The sequence below is a fragment of the Sardina pilchardus genome, chromosome 8, assembly GCF_963854185.1.
Source record: "Sardina pilchardus chromosome 8, fSarPil1.1, whole genome shotgun sequence".
NCBI classification, from domain to species: domain Eukaryota; kingdom Metazoa; phylum Chordata; class Actinopteri; order Clupeiformes; family Clupeidae; genus Sardina; species Sardina pilchardus.
In genome coordinates this window covers 22,135,419-22,152,835 of record NC_085001.1, presented here as the reverse complement: position 1 = coordinate 22,152,835, position 17,417 = coordinate 22,135,419, and the positions used below count along the sequence as shown (strand labels likewise).

At 43.5% G+C, this 17,417-nt stretch overlaps 1 protein-coding gene across 2 annotated transcripts in view; it reads right to left on the bottom strand.

Moving 5' to 3' along the window:
• Nucleotides 1–17,417, bottom strand: part of arid3c (AT rich interactive domain 3C (BRIGHT-like)) — a 66,428-nt gene that overhangs the window by 9,347 nt on the left and 39,664 nt on the right. For both annotated transcript variants that reach the window (XM_062543228.1, XM_062543229.1), the window contains 2 exons: nucleotides 13,150–13,222; nucleotides 596–779 (listed from right to left, as the gene is read on the bottom strand). In XM_062543228.1, coding sequence (XP_062399212.1) covers nucleotides 596–779; nucleotides 13,150–13,222 — 257 coding nt within the window. The remainder of the gene's footprint in view (nucleotides 1–595; nucleotides 780–13,149; nucleotides 13,223–17,417) is intronic.

The following is a 17,417-nucleotide window of genomic DNA, read 5'->3' as shown; positions in this document are numbered from 1 at the left end:
CATCTGAGACAGATAGGGGGTTAGCCTGTCGGCCACTGTGTTTGCTTTTAGCTGTCTGGGGTCAAATATGAATTTGGATTTGCCTTGGTGGGGAGCAGGGGGGATTGGCATAATTGCCTGAAATGATGGTCTTGAGAGCAAGCCTGTGCAAACAGGCTTAAATCCCTTCTGCACACATTAGGCCGATGCACGCTATCACTGCCTCCCAAGCCCATAATTATCCCATGCATCCCTCAACTAAGAGTGACCTCCATGTAAGCACTACTCTGGGGCTGATAGCAAAATAATAGTTATGTGTTCAGTAAGGGAGTGGTATAAAATGAATGATGAAGTGTTTGTTTTGCAGAGCAGCCGTTTAACTATGTGTAATGATGAGATGTGATTTATCATTTAGCATTAATGCCCGTGTTGGCTCTGTACGCATTTTATCCTATTAATACATGTTTGATAACATATAACATCTTGATAAAATAAAGAGAAAAACAAAATGAATGAAAGAAATTGTCAGAGAAAAAAAAGCCACAAAAACAGCGTTGTGACTGTTGGTGTTCAGGCATGTTAGTGAGTGCAGGCAGGCCATGCTGGGTCTACTCACTGTGTTCTGAGTGTAAAAGCTGCACTGGTGATGGAGGTAGGAAGGTTGAGGCCTTTGGTGATCTCGCGCCAGATTTTCTTATTGATGACTTCCACTAAGCCGCCTTTTTCTGTCACGAGCTTGTAGAGAGTGTAGAGGTCCAACACCTGCTTGGCCATGATAGGAATCCGATTCACTGGAGTCCCTGCAGACCCAAACACAATATCCGCAATCAATGCAATTAGTTTCTCCCGCACTCATAAGGCCAATCTATCAGCAATAAGTAAAACATCTGACAGCATCCTGCTTCGATCAAAACAAATATTACTTTCACACACACACACACACAGCTTATGTGCTGATTCAGGTCAGACATTATGGATATGCTTTTGAAATGTAGCGCACATGTGGCACACATGAAGCTTGAATGTCCGATTTTATGATATTGACACTGATATATGCTGATGATCAGATGCTATTTTGCATCAGTGACAAACACATTAAGTATTTGTTGAAAAAAAATAATTAAAATTAAATAATTAAAGTTAAACACTCTGTCGCTGTCATTGTTGCTAGGACAAAAACAAATAACCAATAAAACAGACAATCAAAAAACAAGACAGAACAAAAAAAAACCCAGCTAATAAGAAGGGCCTGTAGAGGCAATCCAAATTAGTTATCTTTTTTTCATGCCTCTTAATTCACAGCATAAGAAGCCTGAGAAATGATTTGCCCTTGCGATTTAATGTGCACCGTAAAGTGCAAAGTGCCGGCCCTTTGTGAGACTCCGAGTCGAGCTGACCTCGAGATAATTAACCTGCATTTTGCTGATAGAGTTCCATTGTGCCCATCGGATTTACCATAATAGCAATCAATAGCCGTAGAAATATAGTGCAAACAACAGCAAGTGTGAGCCGACACAGTAAAGAAGGAAGGAGAGAGCAGAGGATTCGTCCGAGACGGTAAAAACACATCAATTAAGCCCTGTAATTATGGCTTCATTCTGTCTCCCCCACTCCACAGACTAAGAGACACTATTAAAACAAAAGATTTATCCCCGCCATCCTTCAGCACAATGCTTGGCATTATATCTAAAGTAACATCACAATCAATTACTATTTCGAACTTCTCACTAAACTGTCCGTATTTCACAGTGGCAAAGTAAGTAAATCTGTATAGTGTATCTGTATATAGTGTGTGTGTGTGTGTGTGTGTGTGTGTGTGTGTGCGCGTGCGTGTGTGTGTGTGTGTGTGTGAAGCGGGGGGGGGGGGGGGGGGGGATGGGGGGGGCACAGGTTTAGTTTTCAATGCCGGTTAAAAATCAGCTCTGGTGGAGACGGTCGACATGCTTCCTTAACCAGAGAGAGTCAACACAAAATGACAAACAGCTGTGAGCGTCTCTGCCTGGATATTAACTGTCCGATTAACACAACGAGATTTGAGCCCTGTCACACATATCATAAATCACCTCAACTCCTGCTATTGATCTTACACGAGAAAGAGTCGGAAAACAGATTGGGAGCATCTCCAGGAAGAGACATGAAATTTTCTCACGTTACACAAATGGTTTTCATTTATGACTATATGCATTTCTAAGACATGCTCCGATAATCTGATTCCAATTAGTGTATTCAGTGGAGGCAAAGTGTGTTTTTTTTGTTCACTGACAGAAATAAATGTACAGGCCACTTGAATCATGGGAGAAGCAGAGGGCTTTGTGGTTGCCCAATTGATCATATCTGTTCCCAACGCTAATTAGATTCCTTTCTAATTTAAGGGCTAACTGAATAAAGAAGGAAAACTGACGATTCCTTGCCTGAGCCTCTCCTGAAACCACTTTTGCAACAATTCTCTTCATAATGTGTGGCCGAGGAGTTGATCTTTAAAACAATTATTTATCTACATACACAAAGGCTAACTAAACGAGTTTAGGGCAATAAATAACAGAATGCTCCACGAAAGCCTTTGTCTGGCAGAATCTAAACCTGAGCAAGGCTCTTTTAAAAAAGAGATTTATGTGCTTCCAATACCTGTGGTGATATATTTGTCTCTGTGATTCTCTGAAAGAGATATACGGAATAAAGGGGGGCCACGGCCTTTTGTCAGCAGAAACAATCTGATCAGTCCATGGATCATTATGACAATGAGGAATTACGGATTGCGGGGCGAAAAAAACACGTTCCGCCAATTCTGGCGGGAATCGTCTGGCTAATCGCTCAGGCGCTAAAAATGTGTAATTGAGGCATTGAAGGAGAGATGGGGGGGGGGGGGTGGAGTGTTGGTGGGGGAGGCTTGGCGATCGGTAGAGCGGGCATCGGCTCGCTTGGCTTCGCCGCTGATGCATCCCCTTCTCTACGCTTCATGCAAGCAAATGGAATGAGAACAGCTCTCCTCGTTTGCTTGGCCTTTCAAACCATGAAACGAAGGAGTGATCAGACAGCGCAGCAGAAAATCCAGCTTGATCGGCATGTGTTAGTTAGAGAGAGAGAGAAAAAAAAAAAAACTACTCCTAATTGAACACCTACCAGAGAGCAACAAGCTGGAGTAAGTGCTCTCTAAAATGCCCCTGTTTAAGAGAGAAGTATGCAGATACACACACATGCACACTTACACACACATCCCAAACACACACAAACAAACACATACACACCACCAGACCCTAAAGAAGTCTAGGAGGTCCGCATGTCCGGCCGGGCAACACAAAAGAAGTTAGACATCCTCCTTAAAGGGTGGCATGTGTCAAAAATAGACACAGGGGAGTGAAAAACAACGAAATTACATGACATCAAGAGCATACTTCTACACATTAGCGGGAACTTGATGAAATCTGCTTTGGGCTACACAACAGTGAACTCTGCCCTCCTTCTGGTCCATGCAGGTCATCAAAACAAAGTGCATTTGATGTATAAATAACGAATAGCGAAAATATCTCCATGTTTGTTCACTTGTATCACCACAAACATTTCCACATCCTGGGTACACAGTGTTGGTCTTTGCTTTTTAATCTTATGTGTCAGAGTTTAGCTATGGAGTTCAAGGCTAGGAAGGAAATTCAGTGAACTCTCTTAACCACCACCACCACCACCAATGGCATCCTGGAAATTTAGTGGAGTTGCGATCGAAGGCCCGACTCCTTCTTTAGAACCACTTCTCAAGTAGGTCTCTATTCAGCCGATTAGTATTCCTGCTAATTATGCTGAAACAAAAGAAGACTTTTTTTTCCCACAGAAAAAAAAACTGCTGAGGTGGGACTGGACAGCGATCAATTGCTACCCTCCACACACTGGAAATGATGAATCAAACAGGAGATTTGTCAGCGCACAATGGATAATAACACCACCATTGTCCCTGCGGCAGGAAATCAGAACTTTGAAATGGGAGCTGTCACTCGCCCACACAAAGCTAAGTTGATAGCATGACTGTCAAGCCTTTTTTTCCCCCTCACTCCGCTCTCTGTCAATGCTCATTTTCCAGATAAAGTTCGATGTGGCAGCCTTTCTTGTTTGAACATTTTGTGGAAGTGACCATAGCCTGGTTACGGTTTCTTTAAAAAAAACTAAAAAAAACCCCATGAAATCAAGATTAACGAAAGCATTTGTATTTTCCCTCTTTTCATTCAGCCTGTCGTGACATACAATGCAGCACAGAACCTAAACACTCTTGTCACATGACACCACTTGGTAGGCCACTCACTGGGGCAGGTTATACTGATCTCAGGGGCTGCTGGGCAGTAGGTTAGTGTAGATCACATTCTCCGACCCTGCACTGCTGTCAGAATTTGCCATCCATTTGCCAGTTTAAACCATGAAATGACTATTTGTTAGATTTATTATATTTTTTGTCCTTTTAGTGTTTGTTCATATGTAGGCATTATTCATAAGTCACTTTATGCACTAGTTCAGGACTGCCACTAAAACTTGTGACTTCACTTACTTCCCCCCCCCGCCTGTGCTGATGTGTTTGCTGTAGGGGGGTCTTTCCAAATCTTCAAGAGGAAAAGAAAAAAATCGTATTGCATTTGAAAAGAGATCTTGCCATCTCTGGGCAAACAGAGAGCCCCATGACAGGCCGATGGCAGCCTATGATTGATGATGGCAGGGGCCAGGGGATCGAGGGGGTGTCACTGACCCCCAGGCCCAGACCAGGCCTATGGGGACGGCAGTTACAGGCACAAATTCACTTTCAAGCCCAACACGGCTGGGAAGAAGAAAAACTGTGCACCGAATCGGTCTCAATATCTGTCGAGGACAAGATAAATTAGTGGGAGGGCCTTTAAATTCACAAATACAAATTCATTTAGGAATGTCCTCAGCTTTTAACTCTTGGAGAAAGGCTGCCCTGACTGCTGGGATGACAGTTAATGAGGTGAACGTTGTTTATGTTGGAGACAGCTGAAGTCAACATTTCTTGATATCAACAGCTTGCTGCACCTTTCATGACTGAGCATTTTTTCAAAAATAGAGTGCCAGTGTGGAAACTATTTTATAAGTAGTGTCCTATCAGGTAACTGGAGGTCACTTGATCTACTGGATGCTCGAGCCACACAGAGCATCTGCTCGGCCTCGTTACCAGACGCTGGTCACACTGATAACTGGCTGACTTCACTGAGTGCTATTATCACAGTGCTCTTCATCATATGGATCACATTTACTCATCTCGACAACACAGTCTCTGTGTGCGAGTGAGTGAATGTGTGTGTGTGTGTGTGTGTGTGTGTGTGTGTGTGTGCGTGCGTGCGTGCGTGCGTGTGTGTGTGTGTGTGCGTGTGTGTGTGCACGCGCATGCGTAGGGAATGTTTGAGGGTATGTGTGAATGTGTGTTTGGGGAACAGACATACAGTATGTATGTGTATGTGCATAGGAGATCAGTTTGTATGTTATTGTGTTTATGCATGCATGAGTGAGTATGTATGTGACTGTATGATTTGAAATCTTAAAATTCTGTTTTAAATACAGCCTGAGCCATTTGGCCAACAAAAAAAAATGACTTGTAATACATCATACTCCAGATAGCTCTGTGGGTATGGATCTATGCCAAAACAGGATGTTAACAAGATGTACTTGTCACAACTCCATTACTGCTCTAGTCAATGTGAGGATGCAGAGAAAGAGCGTGAGACAAAGGGATTACAGACACCCACACAGATGACTGTTAGTCCCCTGTGCACTGCAAATTCATTCAGATTCTCAAATATTTTTTTGACAAAAAAAAGCCTGCTGCGCATTCTTTAGAAAAAAGAAAAGGAAAGCTTACTGTTTTTTCACTAACATTAACAGACGATTCACACACCGTCCGACTGAAACGAGTATGAGATGTGTGCTATCGGAACGGAGACGAGCCAAACGGACAACTCTCTCACTACATTTGCCAAATGTTCACGGTTTTGAATTTTCTTGAGAGAGACCAAGAGACCATTTTGGTTGCCTCTTATTGACAAATAACACATGACAAGCCCGATGACTCTAATCAGTATTAATCATGTGTGTGTGTGTGTGTGAGAGAGAGAGAGGAGATAGAAAGATAGATTGATAGAGAGAGAGAGAGAAAGAGAGAGAGAGAGAGAGAGAGAGAGAATTAAGACTTTACAATTGTGGGGGGGTGGGAAAGGCTAAGAATGATAATGTAGCATTTGCGCTGTAAAATGATCTAACTTCACTCTCTGTGGCATCCTCAGCTCCGGATGATTTGTCCAGAGGGGACAGCCCCTTCTTATTCCCGCCCGCCGCAGCTCTGAAACTGGCCTGATAAACCTCCTAAGGCCTCCTGACTGACTGACTGACTGACTGACTCTGTGTCTGTAAGGATTATCTCGTAAATAACTCAGGTGTTGTAGGCCAAAGTTGACTGCTGTCAGTCTCCGCTCCTCTGCTGTGGGGGGTAGGCGGCTGCACCAGGTGAAATAGGAGCCCAACCTTTTTTCCCTCCCATGTCTGTTTGTAAATCTTTTAATAGCATTAGCTTGTGGAATCACTTTATAGCGACGGCTTGGATGGGCTCTGTTATAAACAACAGCTGAATTGACTGCTGCCTCTGCGTTCCTTCCAACATCAGATAACGGTGTGATACATCAGAAATAAAACTAATGAGCTAACCTGGTGGCCGCCCTCTGAAATAGGTTAATGACAGTTTAGTGGCCGGATGAAGTGCAATAAGAGAAGCCTGGAAATAAATATGGCTGAATCGATTTTTATACTGACCTAGATTCTCCAGACACCTGTGAGCCCTTTTAAATGAATCCGATGTTACTGACAGTGATGCGATTTAAATAAAAAGTTGACTTTATGTACAGAGGTCCGCAGCAGCATGTGTTTAGAGTCCTTTTTGACGAGGCGTTTGCTATTTTAACCCTACAAAATTTGACGACGGACCTTCCTGTTTAAATGAAAATGTTATCTTAATTCACACACACAATTTGACATCCTGCGAAAACAAATACCTGCTAAATGTGGCCCGTAGAACTTTCCCCGTGCCAGAGCGCACTCCTGGGATGAAAGATCCCTCAGTTATAGCGTGCAGAATCAACAGCAATCTGCTGGTCAGTGCACACATAGCGCATCTATTAATTTCACGTCTGAATGTTTGCCTGGCAGAGGCTCAGATTCCACTGTAACCAACACGGGTCCAGGTTATAAATAAGGAGGTATCTTTAATCAATGACCTTTCATCTGCCAGCTTAAAGCCGTATTTAGACCTACTAAACGTGAGCAGCGGTAAGACGTTACGGACAGTTTTAGGCAAGTCGCATAACAGAAGTTGACAGTCAGCTCTTTATCTTACTATTCCACAGGCGAGATTAAGTCAAGCTTACAAATGTTTACACTGACATACTATACTTCCTCTTTGCCAAAGGGAAATACAAACTAACTACCCTACTCATTAGGTCAAGCTTTCCAGCAAACCATCTGAAAGGATCTGAGTGGAGTGTAGCAAATGATCTCAACTCTGAATGTCCCATGTTTCATTTCATGTTATGGTATACAATTATACAAATCTAGGATAGAAAAAAATAAAACAAATAATAGTTTTTTTAAAAAACATTTTAGTCTTTTTTTATGTGTGATGTCACTGTTCTCTCGTTTCTTCCTGTTTTCTTTTCTGCAGTAGAACTGAGTTATCATCACGCTGCACCAAACAAACTCCCATGTTGTGCTGCGATAATAAAACTTGTTTAACCTTTTCTCCAGCTCGTCCCTTTTGCTTTTCTATGACGACCGCCGCATACATTCTGTGTGTGAAGTCACGTTAAATGAGCTGATTACAAACAAGTCAATGCATTCATGCAGAGTCGAGACTTTATCACATCACCTGCCACTGTCAGCAGACAGCGCTAATACGGAGGTCGTACAGTATCTAATTCACATCAGCGAAATGATAGCAAAACTCTGCGGATCACCACCGCGCGAGACAAACACGTGCCCTTACAGCGCAGGAGTCACATGTTAAGAATGTGACAAAGACAACATTTAAGAGGAGGACCAGCTGCCATCGACCAATCCCACAGCACTTGTTTAAGAGTGACAGAGAGCTATATTGACAGAGAATACCATAGAGGGTGATTGAAACATGTACAGAGAGAGAGAGAGAGAGAGAGAGAAAGAGAGAGAGATAGAGAGAGAAAGAGGTAGATAGACAGAGGGGAGTGAGTGAGGGATAGAGAGACTGAGATGGGTAGAAAGGCAGGGACAGAAAGGCAATTGCCACATTGATTGAGTAACAACATGGTGTAGCCATCAATAAAAACGAGAACCAATGAGCAATAGATTTTAGTTTGACTAAAACAATGATGAGTTCCATGAGTGACATGTTATGTATGTACCACTCACACCATGAATGACAAGAGGGAAGTGAGTCAGTCATGCAAACGTGAGGGTGAATCACCTATTACAGAAATGAACATCATAAAATAGCACATAGCTCGTGCCCACAGGGTTCTCACTGTGGAATCCCATCTAGGGAATTATTATGAGCTCAGTCAGTCACTCAACCTATCAAGCTGTTCTCACACACACACACACACACACACACACACACACACACACTGAACTAGTGAGAGCTAGCTCTGAAAGTTTACTCACCCATATGCACACGCGCTCGCGCACACACACACACACACACACACACAGAATTCAAAGAAAAACTTCTCTTCTGCTTTGATTATTGTAGTTCTGAACTGTAGCTCAGATCAGAGCTGAAAATAATCCCGTTCCCCACAGGCCACCCATAATTGTATGCTTTTGTTCAATAGCTAGTAATAGTCTTAATTCTGCTCCTGAATATTGCAATGCCGTAAGCGTGGAAAAACACGGCCCAACAATGAGGTCTACATCTTGGCGATTATGCAAGCGGAGTATTTATATCTGCAAGCAGAAGTGATCCACGGAGCCTGTGGGACAGAGGGGCTACAGGTCAGTGCTTTGTTGGTGCACGCCGAGGCTAATGGAATTCATCTGATCTTTGCCTCCAGGATCCAAACAGAATGCCATTCTCCTGACATGGAGGTGGAAAAGGCATTGCTGTTTAAGCATTGGATTCGTGCAACTGGATTTTCAATGATTTTCACTGATTGTGAAAACAGTGTGTATCATGTATGTGTATGTGTCATGTGTCAAATACATAAGTGATGCAAAATGCCATGTGCTTGTATAACTAACTCTAAGAAATCCTAACTACAAATCATGTGCTAAGCACACCCTCAGTGCATCAGTTTATATTAAGAGACTTGAGGGGGCCCAAACTAATTTGACCGATCATTCCACGTGAATTTAACGGCTGTGTGTAACGAGAGCCGCTGTCCAGTCGCGTGAAACTCAACGACGGCAGCACTGTCCAGCGCAGCCTATGGTGATACTGTACTGTATGCCGAGGCGCTGTGCTCGAGCCAGCTTTCTGGTGTTTAATTACACGCTTTCAGCGAATGCGCGGAAAATGCTGCATTAAGGCATTTAAGGTATGCAAGTGGCCGGGTGAGATGACAGCCACGCTTTGCATATTTACGCCGGGGGCCATCACAGACACACAGGCTCCTCGCCCGGGCCACCTATGCGGGATCGGCCCGTGGTGCTGAACAATAACAGCGTTAGCCGTGATAAAACAGACACATATCCCTGTCATCAGAAGTATGACACACTTGACAGGTATGCTCAATGGGAGAAAGAGAGAATGAGAGGAGGGGGGAGTGAGTGAGAGAGAGAGAGAAAGAGAGGGGAGCCAGAGAGAGAGAGAGAGAGAGAGACCCAGGGAGACAGAGAGGGAGAGAGTCAGAGAGAGAGAATGAGAGATGAGTCATACAAACCTTGTCTTTCGGTCTCATTTTAGCCACCGATAAATCAGGACCATTTAAACGGCAGCATTACCTGGAAGGCATGAGACTTTAACACCGGCAGAGTTCCTATTATAGCGGCGGATGCTCTGCTACATACTAAGCTGTGTGACAGTGAGGGGCGAGTGAAGTGTCCCCACTGAGCCTGTCTGACAAGTGCGAAGTACACGGAGAGCAACGAGACGGTGTGTGATCTTGTGCTACTACAATTGACAGAGTTACCTTAAGGACTCTGCTCTGCCTGCTGAACAGTGTCACTTGGCCTTGACAGTCTCAGACAGACCTGACGAGCCGAGACCCAGACACTAGAGTCAGACATCACTCGACGATTTCTTCATCTACTGAGTCACGTTCAAATTACACTCTGTTTACACACCAAGCAAAACTAACCTTTACCACGGTCAACCAGAGTCCCCAAAACCCAAGGATAATTACAGTAAGGAAAGCCACTTCTTCAACCAAATGCAGACACCAGTTCTGCTGACCTATACTTAATTCTCACTAAAGGCCAACATTTAACTGGAATGTCTGCAACTCGCGCTATCTGTATTAATCTGTCTCCCAGAGGTCATAAATGTCTGGGGTTAGATACCACATGGCAACAGAGAAATGACAGATACCAAACAGCCTTTGTGAGTATGCAGCTGCCTTGCACAACAGGTCACCCGAGCACTGGAGAGAGACATCAAACTGTCAGACGTGCACACATCCATCATTAGTGGATTAAATAGTAGGTTTCACCTTCGCCCCCACCCGCCCCTCTCCTGAGAGAACTTGCTGTGATTCTTTTTTTTTTTTTTTTCTCGTGTTTTGTTTGTTACGCCCTTCGAGATAATTAACTAATTCCCCACTGTATAACCGAGCAAGTTCGGTCACAGAATGTTTGTCGAGCAGGTTTGGAACATTGGAACATGGACATGGAGGCGTGTAATCACACTATTCACATCGTTCATCAAGTCAAGGGTGATTATATCGCAAGACCTGTGGGGTGATAGGAATTCTGCCATGACATAAGCTCTGAAGGTCAACCTCGCCCTTACGCTTATTTCTTAAGGGGACAAAGAGACATCGAGTCGAACTATTTGTAATATTTGTGTCTGTGATGTGACTGTGTCTGTTCAGTCAACGAGACTGACATGCATTACCTCACACCCCTGCTATCGGTACTATAATAGAGAACATACTTGAGCTAGTGATGATGTCAGTTAGCGTGTTTTTTGTCGTCCTAAAAGCAGATGCTGACTAACTAACTATGGTAAGCAGCTTAACATTACACAATCAAACTTAAAGCAAGCATGAGAGAGAAAAAAACCCCAACAACGCAGCGTTCCCAGTAGAATAACAAAAACATGCCCCACGCAGGTCCTGCGCTCTCAAAATAGTTCGGTCATTGTGTTGAATCCTTTTCTGTTCTCTTCTTTTCTTTTTTTTTTTTCTCTTTCAAACGCGCGGGCTAGTTCACTTCCTTATATTATCCAAGGCCTCTCGAGCCGATCCGTTTCCCCAATAAACGGCCGGAGCCCCGATACCCTCCGTGCCGGCAGTGTGGGAAAGCGTGGCGCTGCTGCCCCTCACCAGCCGGCGTGGCTGGAAAGTCATTACGGCTCGGCCCGGTCTGACATAATTGCAGGATGTGGCCCTCCCCTCCCCCTACACACACACACACACACACACACACACACACACACACACACACACACACCACTGGCCCAGTGTTTTTCACCTAATCTCCCAACGGGCAGAAAACAAACAGCAGAGCTGATGCTTGTCAGATAGCGTCAGGAGGAACTGCAGGACATCAGTATCAAACGTCTTCTCCTCTCTCCTCTCTTCTCTCTCTCTCTCTCTCTCTCTCGCTCTCTCTCTTTGTGTCTGTCGATCTCTTACTTACTTACTCTCTGTGTCTCCATAGGAAACAAAACCGGTCTTATCTGTAAGATCAGTTGGATTCCTAAACTTCAAAACAGGCAAAGCAAGACTAAAAACAACCAAAAACCTGATGACCCCCTTCTCTAACAAATGCATTTTTTCAGGATTCAGGATGCTGCCTTTTAAACAAGACAAAGTAATAACATCCTTTGATAACATCCATAGATTAGTTAGATTTTATTTTTTTGATATTGGGATATTTCCAAAGGAAATGTTAATGTTAATTCACCTTTAGAATAATTACAACTGAGCTATTGTTTTGTTGTTTGATATTTGCTTACGTATTTAGGTAGAATATTGTGTGAATCCTGCAACTCTCTCAGCAAAGTAAGCTGGTTGCTGTCAAACAAAATCAGAAAATAGGATTCATCATTAAAATGTCTGAAAATAAACAAGTTCACAGTATGTCCTGAAACTAAGGAGGAGAGTGAATGGCTAAAGTGAATGGCTAAGTAGCTGCTTCTTATGAAAAGATCCACGTGCAGAATGCATAATATTTGCTATTACCTGTACAGCACAAACTGTCATCAACAAGTACAGAGTAGATAACATAGATGTACTGTAAATGTTTAGTAAGACATCCCACTCTATTATCTGGGACTGACCCTGTTTAATGAATTCCTACAGTGATCAATGAGGTTTATCTAGGACTGATTACGGTGGTTTATAGCTATAGATAGGTATGCTATAGAAAGGACACACAGATCTTAACCAAGTTCACCATCAATGTGTCAAGTCAATATAAATATGTATTATTATGCCTCCATTTACATCTGTTTGCCTCGGACACGCCTCTATTTAATTTGTTTTTTCTTATTTTTAAAGGTCCAGGTTATTGTAGCCACCTCGTTGGAAAGTCAGAATCTCTTGAATAGAGACACATGTTCCCTAGTTTGTTGAGTCCCACACTATCTATTCTCGACTCAGCGTTGCACTTGAGCAGGCCCCGACACACCAGCATTTACCATACCAGTAGCTTACACGTTGCATGTAATCACTTGTAAAGAACACCAGGTCACAGCCCTGTGCATACCTTATGCAACACATATAGCAGATAGCATGTGACTATAGGCCCAGAGCCAGGCCACACCTGGGCCACACCTGGGCCAAGGTGGTCTGGATCTAGCACATCTGTGCCAAATCAGGGCCATGTACATTCCTGAGTCTGCTGTCAGTAGGCATGTGTGTCACATCTGTGCGTGTGTATTGCATGTGTATGTGTGTGTAGGTGCGTGTGTATGTGTGTGTGTGTGTGAGTTGCATGTGTGTGTGCATATGAGGGAGCAAACGTTCAGAACTAGCTCTAACACACACACACACCACTCACCTCTTTTCTGCATAAAACTGAAGAGGTCGTCAAGAAACTCTTTTCTCTTCACGTCATCGTCCAGCTCGTACAGCTGTGGGGAAAAGAGGAACAGCGGTAAGCAGAGGCTTGCGTGTACCAGTCTGTGTTCAGTGACACGTGAGCATGGAAAGAGATTGCTCTTGCGGTTTGTATTCTTATAGAAATGTAGTCAAAAACAAGAAGGAAAAGAAGGAAATCATCGACAAAATGTTCCTTCCTCACAACATTCACAGAACACATACAGTACATAGACGGTAAACGATAAAACACACTGTATCATTCTATATAGCTTTTTTTTTTTTAAAAAAAGGAGGGCTTTGAAAGAAAAGCAAAAAAGAAGGCAATATACAACATGACAACATACAACTAGAATTTTCTTTTTTCCCCCCTTTTGCAGGAGACAAGCGCTTAATATGGTCAATAAGTCTATACATTCCTTCTTTTTTTTATCGGCATGTATATAACGCTGCATGCATCTTAAGGCCTTACTCTCTCTTTTGCTTTTTTCCCTTATTGGCTTTTCCATTATGTTCCTATTCCTACTCTATTCAGGAAGTGGACGTGGAGTCAAAGAGCCTTTTAAGAGCAGCTCCTGCGAGAAAAGGTTGCAACCTGATGGAAATATGTTACTCAACCTTCACTCTCAATAAGCCATGGCCCCCGCGTTAACGGTCGGGTCAAGGATCGATACAGGAAGACAGAAGGATGACCTTTCGAAGCAGCGGGGGTTACGCCGAACGAGCCCCCAGAGATAATAACTGATCATTTAGGAGTGTGTTAGTTGTCACCAATATTAAAGGACCAATCCAATCAATGGGCTGGACTGGGCTTTCGGAAGGTGCAGGAGTAGTGAGGGAGGGGGAGGGGTGCGACACACAACTGCCTGTCACACACACACACACACACACACACACGGAGCTGAGCAGAGAGAGAGAGAGAGAGAGAGAGAGGCTCAGTGCTGAAGGTGTCGCGCCTCTGTAAAGATCCCTCCATTGACCCGTCGTAGAGAGCGAGAGAATGATAAAGGGACGGCAAAGGTTTCGTGTCGTAAGAGCCCAGCTATCTTCAAAGTGCACTTCAGCCTAACGCTCTCACCGCTGGGAAAAAATGCCATCGCACATCAATATGGGGTCTACTAAGTTATTCACTTGCATAATTAATCTATTTGTCTACGACTACTGCGTTAGATAGAATGAGCGGTGGCTCTGAACATGTGAGGGTGCTTCATCATGTAGACTGTGGTAATACAAAACAAACCCTGTTGGTTGACACACGAGGCATTTAACCAGACTGTCCTGTTTTCTCTGTCTCGGGGGGGAAAGGAGAGGATCTAAAGAGGTCATTTTGGACAAGCTGAGGAGGCGCACACTCCTCTCTTGATCTGTAAAACAAATACACCAATCGCACACACACACACGCCTCGGAGAGACTTAGTCATCACCCTGCTGACCCATATTCACAGCCAACCGTCCTCCGTGAGTCGTACTCCTCCGCGGATCCTCCTAACGGAGGGTCCAGACCAGACACGAGAGGATGAGGGGAGGTGGCACTCAAGAGTCTGATGGCCTGTCAGTGCTATCCCCACTCTCCTGGAATAATGGATATGAGCCCATAATCTATAGCTTACAGTACCTCCGCACCATTACGTGCTCCCCCTCATGCATTATTCACACAGGGAAGAGGTATGTGAGTGTGCATTATCCTTCCCTGCTCTCTCTGTACGTACATACGCCTCCTCAGAATGGGGCTTCAAAATATATCCTTGGACAAAAAAAAATGTGAGTGAGACAGGTCATTTGTAATGAAATGCGTCTGATTGATTTATATTGACTGATTGACTGATGTATGTATTGATTGGGAAAGGAAGGGAAGTCACAAAACGAAACACAAAACCAATCCAAACCTGATTTAAAAAAAAAAACAAAAAAAAACCATCACATGCTTCGCACTAAAAGTACACAAAGTCAAGAAGTCACTGGTTGCTGAAGGGGAAAAGGCTTGCATGGGCTTCTGATAGGTCTGGCTTACTTGCCGCCATGCATCAAACCATTGCTGTCGGGGAGTTCAAACTGACTTTGGCCGCTCTCTCCCTTAGTGACTTGCAACCCTGGTTAGCTTGTGGTTTAGCTATGGGGCTTGTACATCATTTCTGTCGGCCTTGAGTGACACGGGCTGCTTACTGTGACAAACTCTGTGGTCGCCACAGCCTCTGCCATGCCCTGACTCAACCTTGGTTTGGGCTGGGGCTTATACTATACATGCATATGGATGTACGTACAGACACAGGGAGCGAGAGAAACCCATAACATTAAGAGATAATGGGGGCATAACATAGGGCTAAAGGTGGATATATTTGCCTATGAGAAATATTATTGCAGTCAACAAGAACAGAATACAAAATGAAGATTGCACAACTGAGAAATTGACAAAAACAAAGCTTTCACCGCTGGCTTCCGGAAGCTTTTTGAAATGGCATGAGAACGATTATGAAGGTTTAAAGTTCCTGAAATAGTTGTTGAATATGTATTATTGTAGTTGGAATGTCCATTGAGGAATGCTGTCGTAGTAAAAGTAAATTCTGGTATTCACTACTCGCAGAGTCACTAAAATGTGTAGCTTTGTGTGCAGTCAGATTAGTCTCTCATGACGTTAGAGGAGCAATCTGATAAGAGGCATCATCATACCAGAATTTCAGTAGAGGGAGCTCTTTACAATAGTATGTATGAAAAGGCTCTCAGCTTAACAATTGAAATTTCACTGGCTAATGTACATTCAGACCACACATTTCAAGAGAAAACCCCCATGATTTTGTTTCTATCTTACTCATAAGTTAATGGCAGATTGAATGCAGCTCTTTTCCCTGGATACAGGCGAGGTGTTGTCTGCTCATAAACTCAAGCAAATCAGGAACAAATGCTGCCTTTGTTTATACACCCACTGCAAGGCCATTTACTACATGACCTGGTATCTGGTAATTCGTGTTTCTCTCTCTCTTTTTTTTTATAATTCACAGAGGGGGCGGCAGCAAGGTGACATTTAGCCATATAAATTCCTTTTGCCTCCATTTGTTTTTGGGTGTCAAAGGTAATTGACAGCGAGGCAGCTAAAACCTCGATAGAGCTTGGTTGAACTCAGGTTCAACTAAACCTTTAGGCACTGGCGCGCTGACCTGGTTCACGTCATGTGTAGGAGACTGGGACGGCTTTTGGTCTGCTCTGCTCGCGGGAGGAGAGACTGTTGAAATTAAGACACGCTCGCAGCTCAATCACTCACTGCCTCTGTGACCTTGTAAATATTAAACAGCACTCCGGCGAGCTCGAGGCGCTGCCTGGACTTGCCGGTTTTACGGACGACATCTCGTCTTTGTTATCGCCAGGGCAACATTCTTCCTGTGACTTTGGCATTTTAAAAAAGCTCAATTTACACAAGTAACTTTGTGAAAATTTATGCTAAACAATTGATGTGTTATAAACAAATATATAAAATTAGAGGCTATTCTAAAGTTCATCTCCCATTAAAGAGACTTTTCATGATGAGGGAATATTTTTCTGATTAAGTAAATGTCATTTGATGCTTCTTTTAAAGTCTATCTCCATTGTTCTGTAGCTCATATTCTTTGAGCGCCGCTAAAAAAAAAACAAAAAAAAAACAATGACATTTATTTTCTAAGGCATCAATGGGTTTTGTTTGACTCTTTGTCATCCACACTCACATGTGACCTCCCCGCCCCAGAGTTTTCCCTCTCATACCTCCACAATCTGATAACATCTGTTCTCTATTTTTCTCCCTTTGCCATAAACAATTAGTCTCTTTTTCTGTCTCTTTCTGAAAACACTATCATACGCAATGTGCAATCATATGTAACTCTCACGGTAACCTCTGGTTTTGTGCTGAGCGTAGATACATGAATACACACGTTTGAGTGTGTTTCTCTCTCTCTCCCTCTCTCTTTCTCTCTCTCTCTCTCTCACTCATGTACTGTACAGTGCTCCTGCTTTTACCACACGATTGGAACATGGTATTCCTGTGTCCACATATCACTGCAAGGCATCTTATCTACTGTTTTGTGGTAGATCTGTAGACTGCCGCAGGCTTATTCAACCAGTTTTTCTGCCCGTCAGCCTCATGATTGGCGCATTGTTAGCCTCGCTGTTCCTGTCATCAGCAATAATATCTCCAACTGTAATGCAACGTCAGGGGTGTGGACAGGTCAAGACAAACAACTCTTATTCACAGTTGCTGATGCA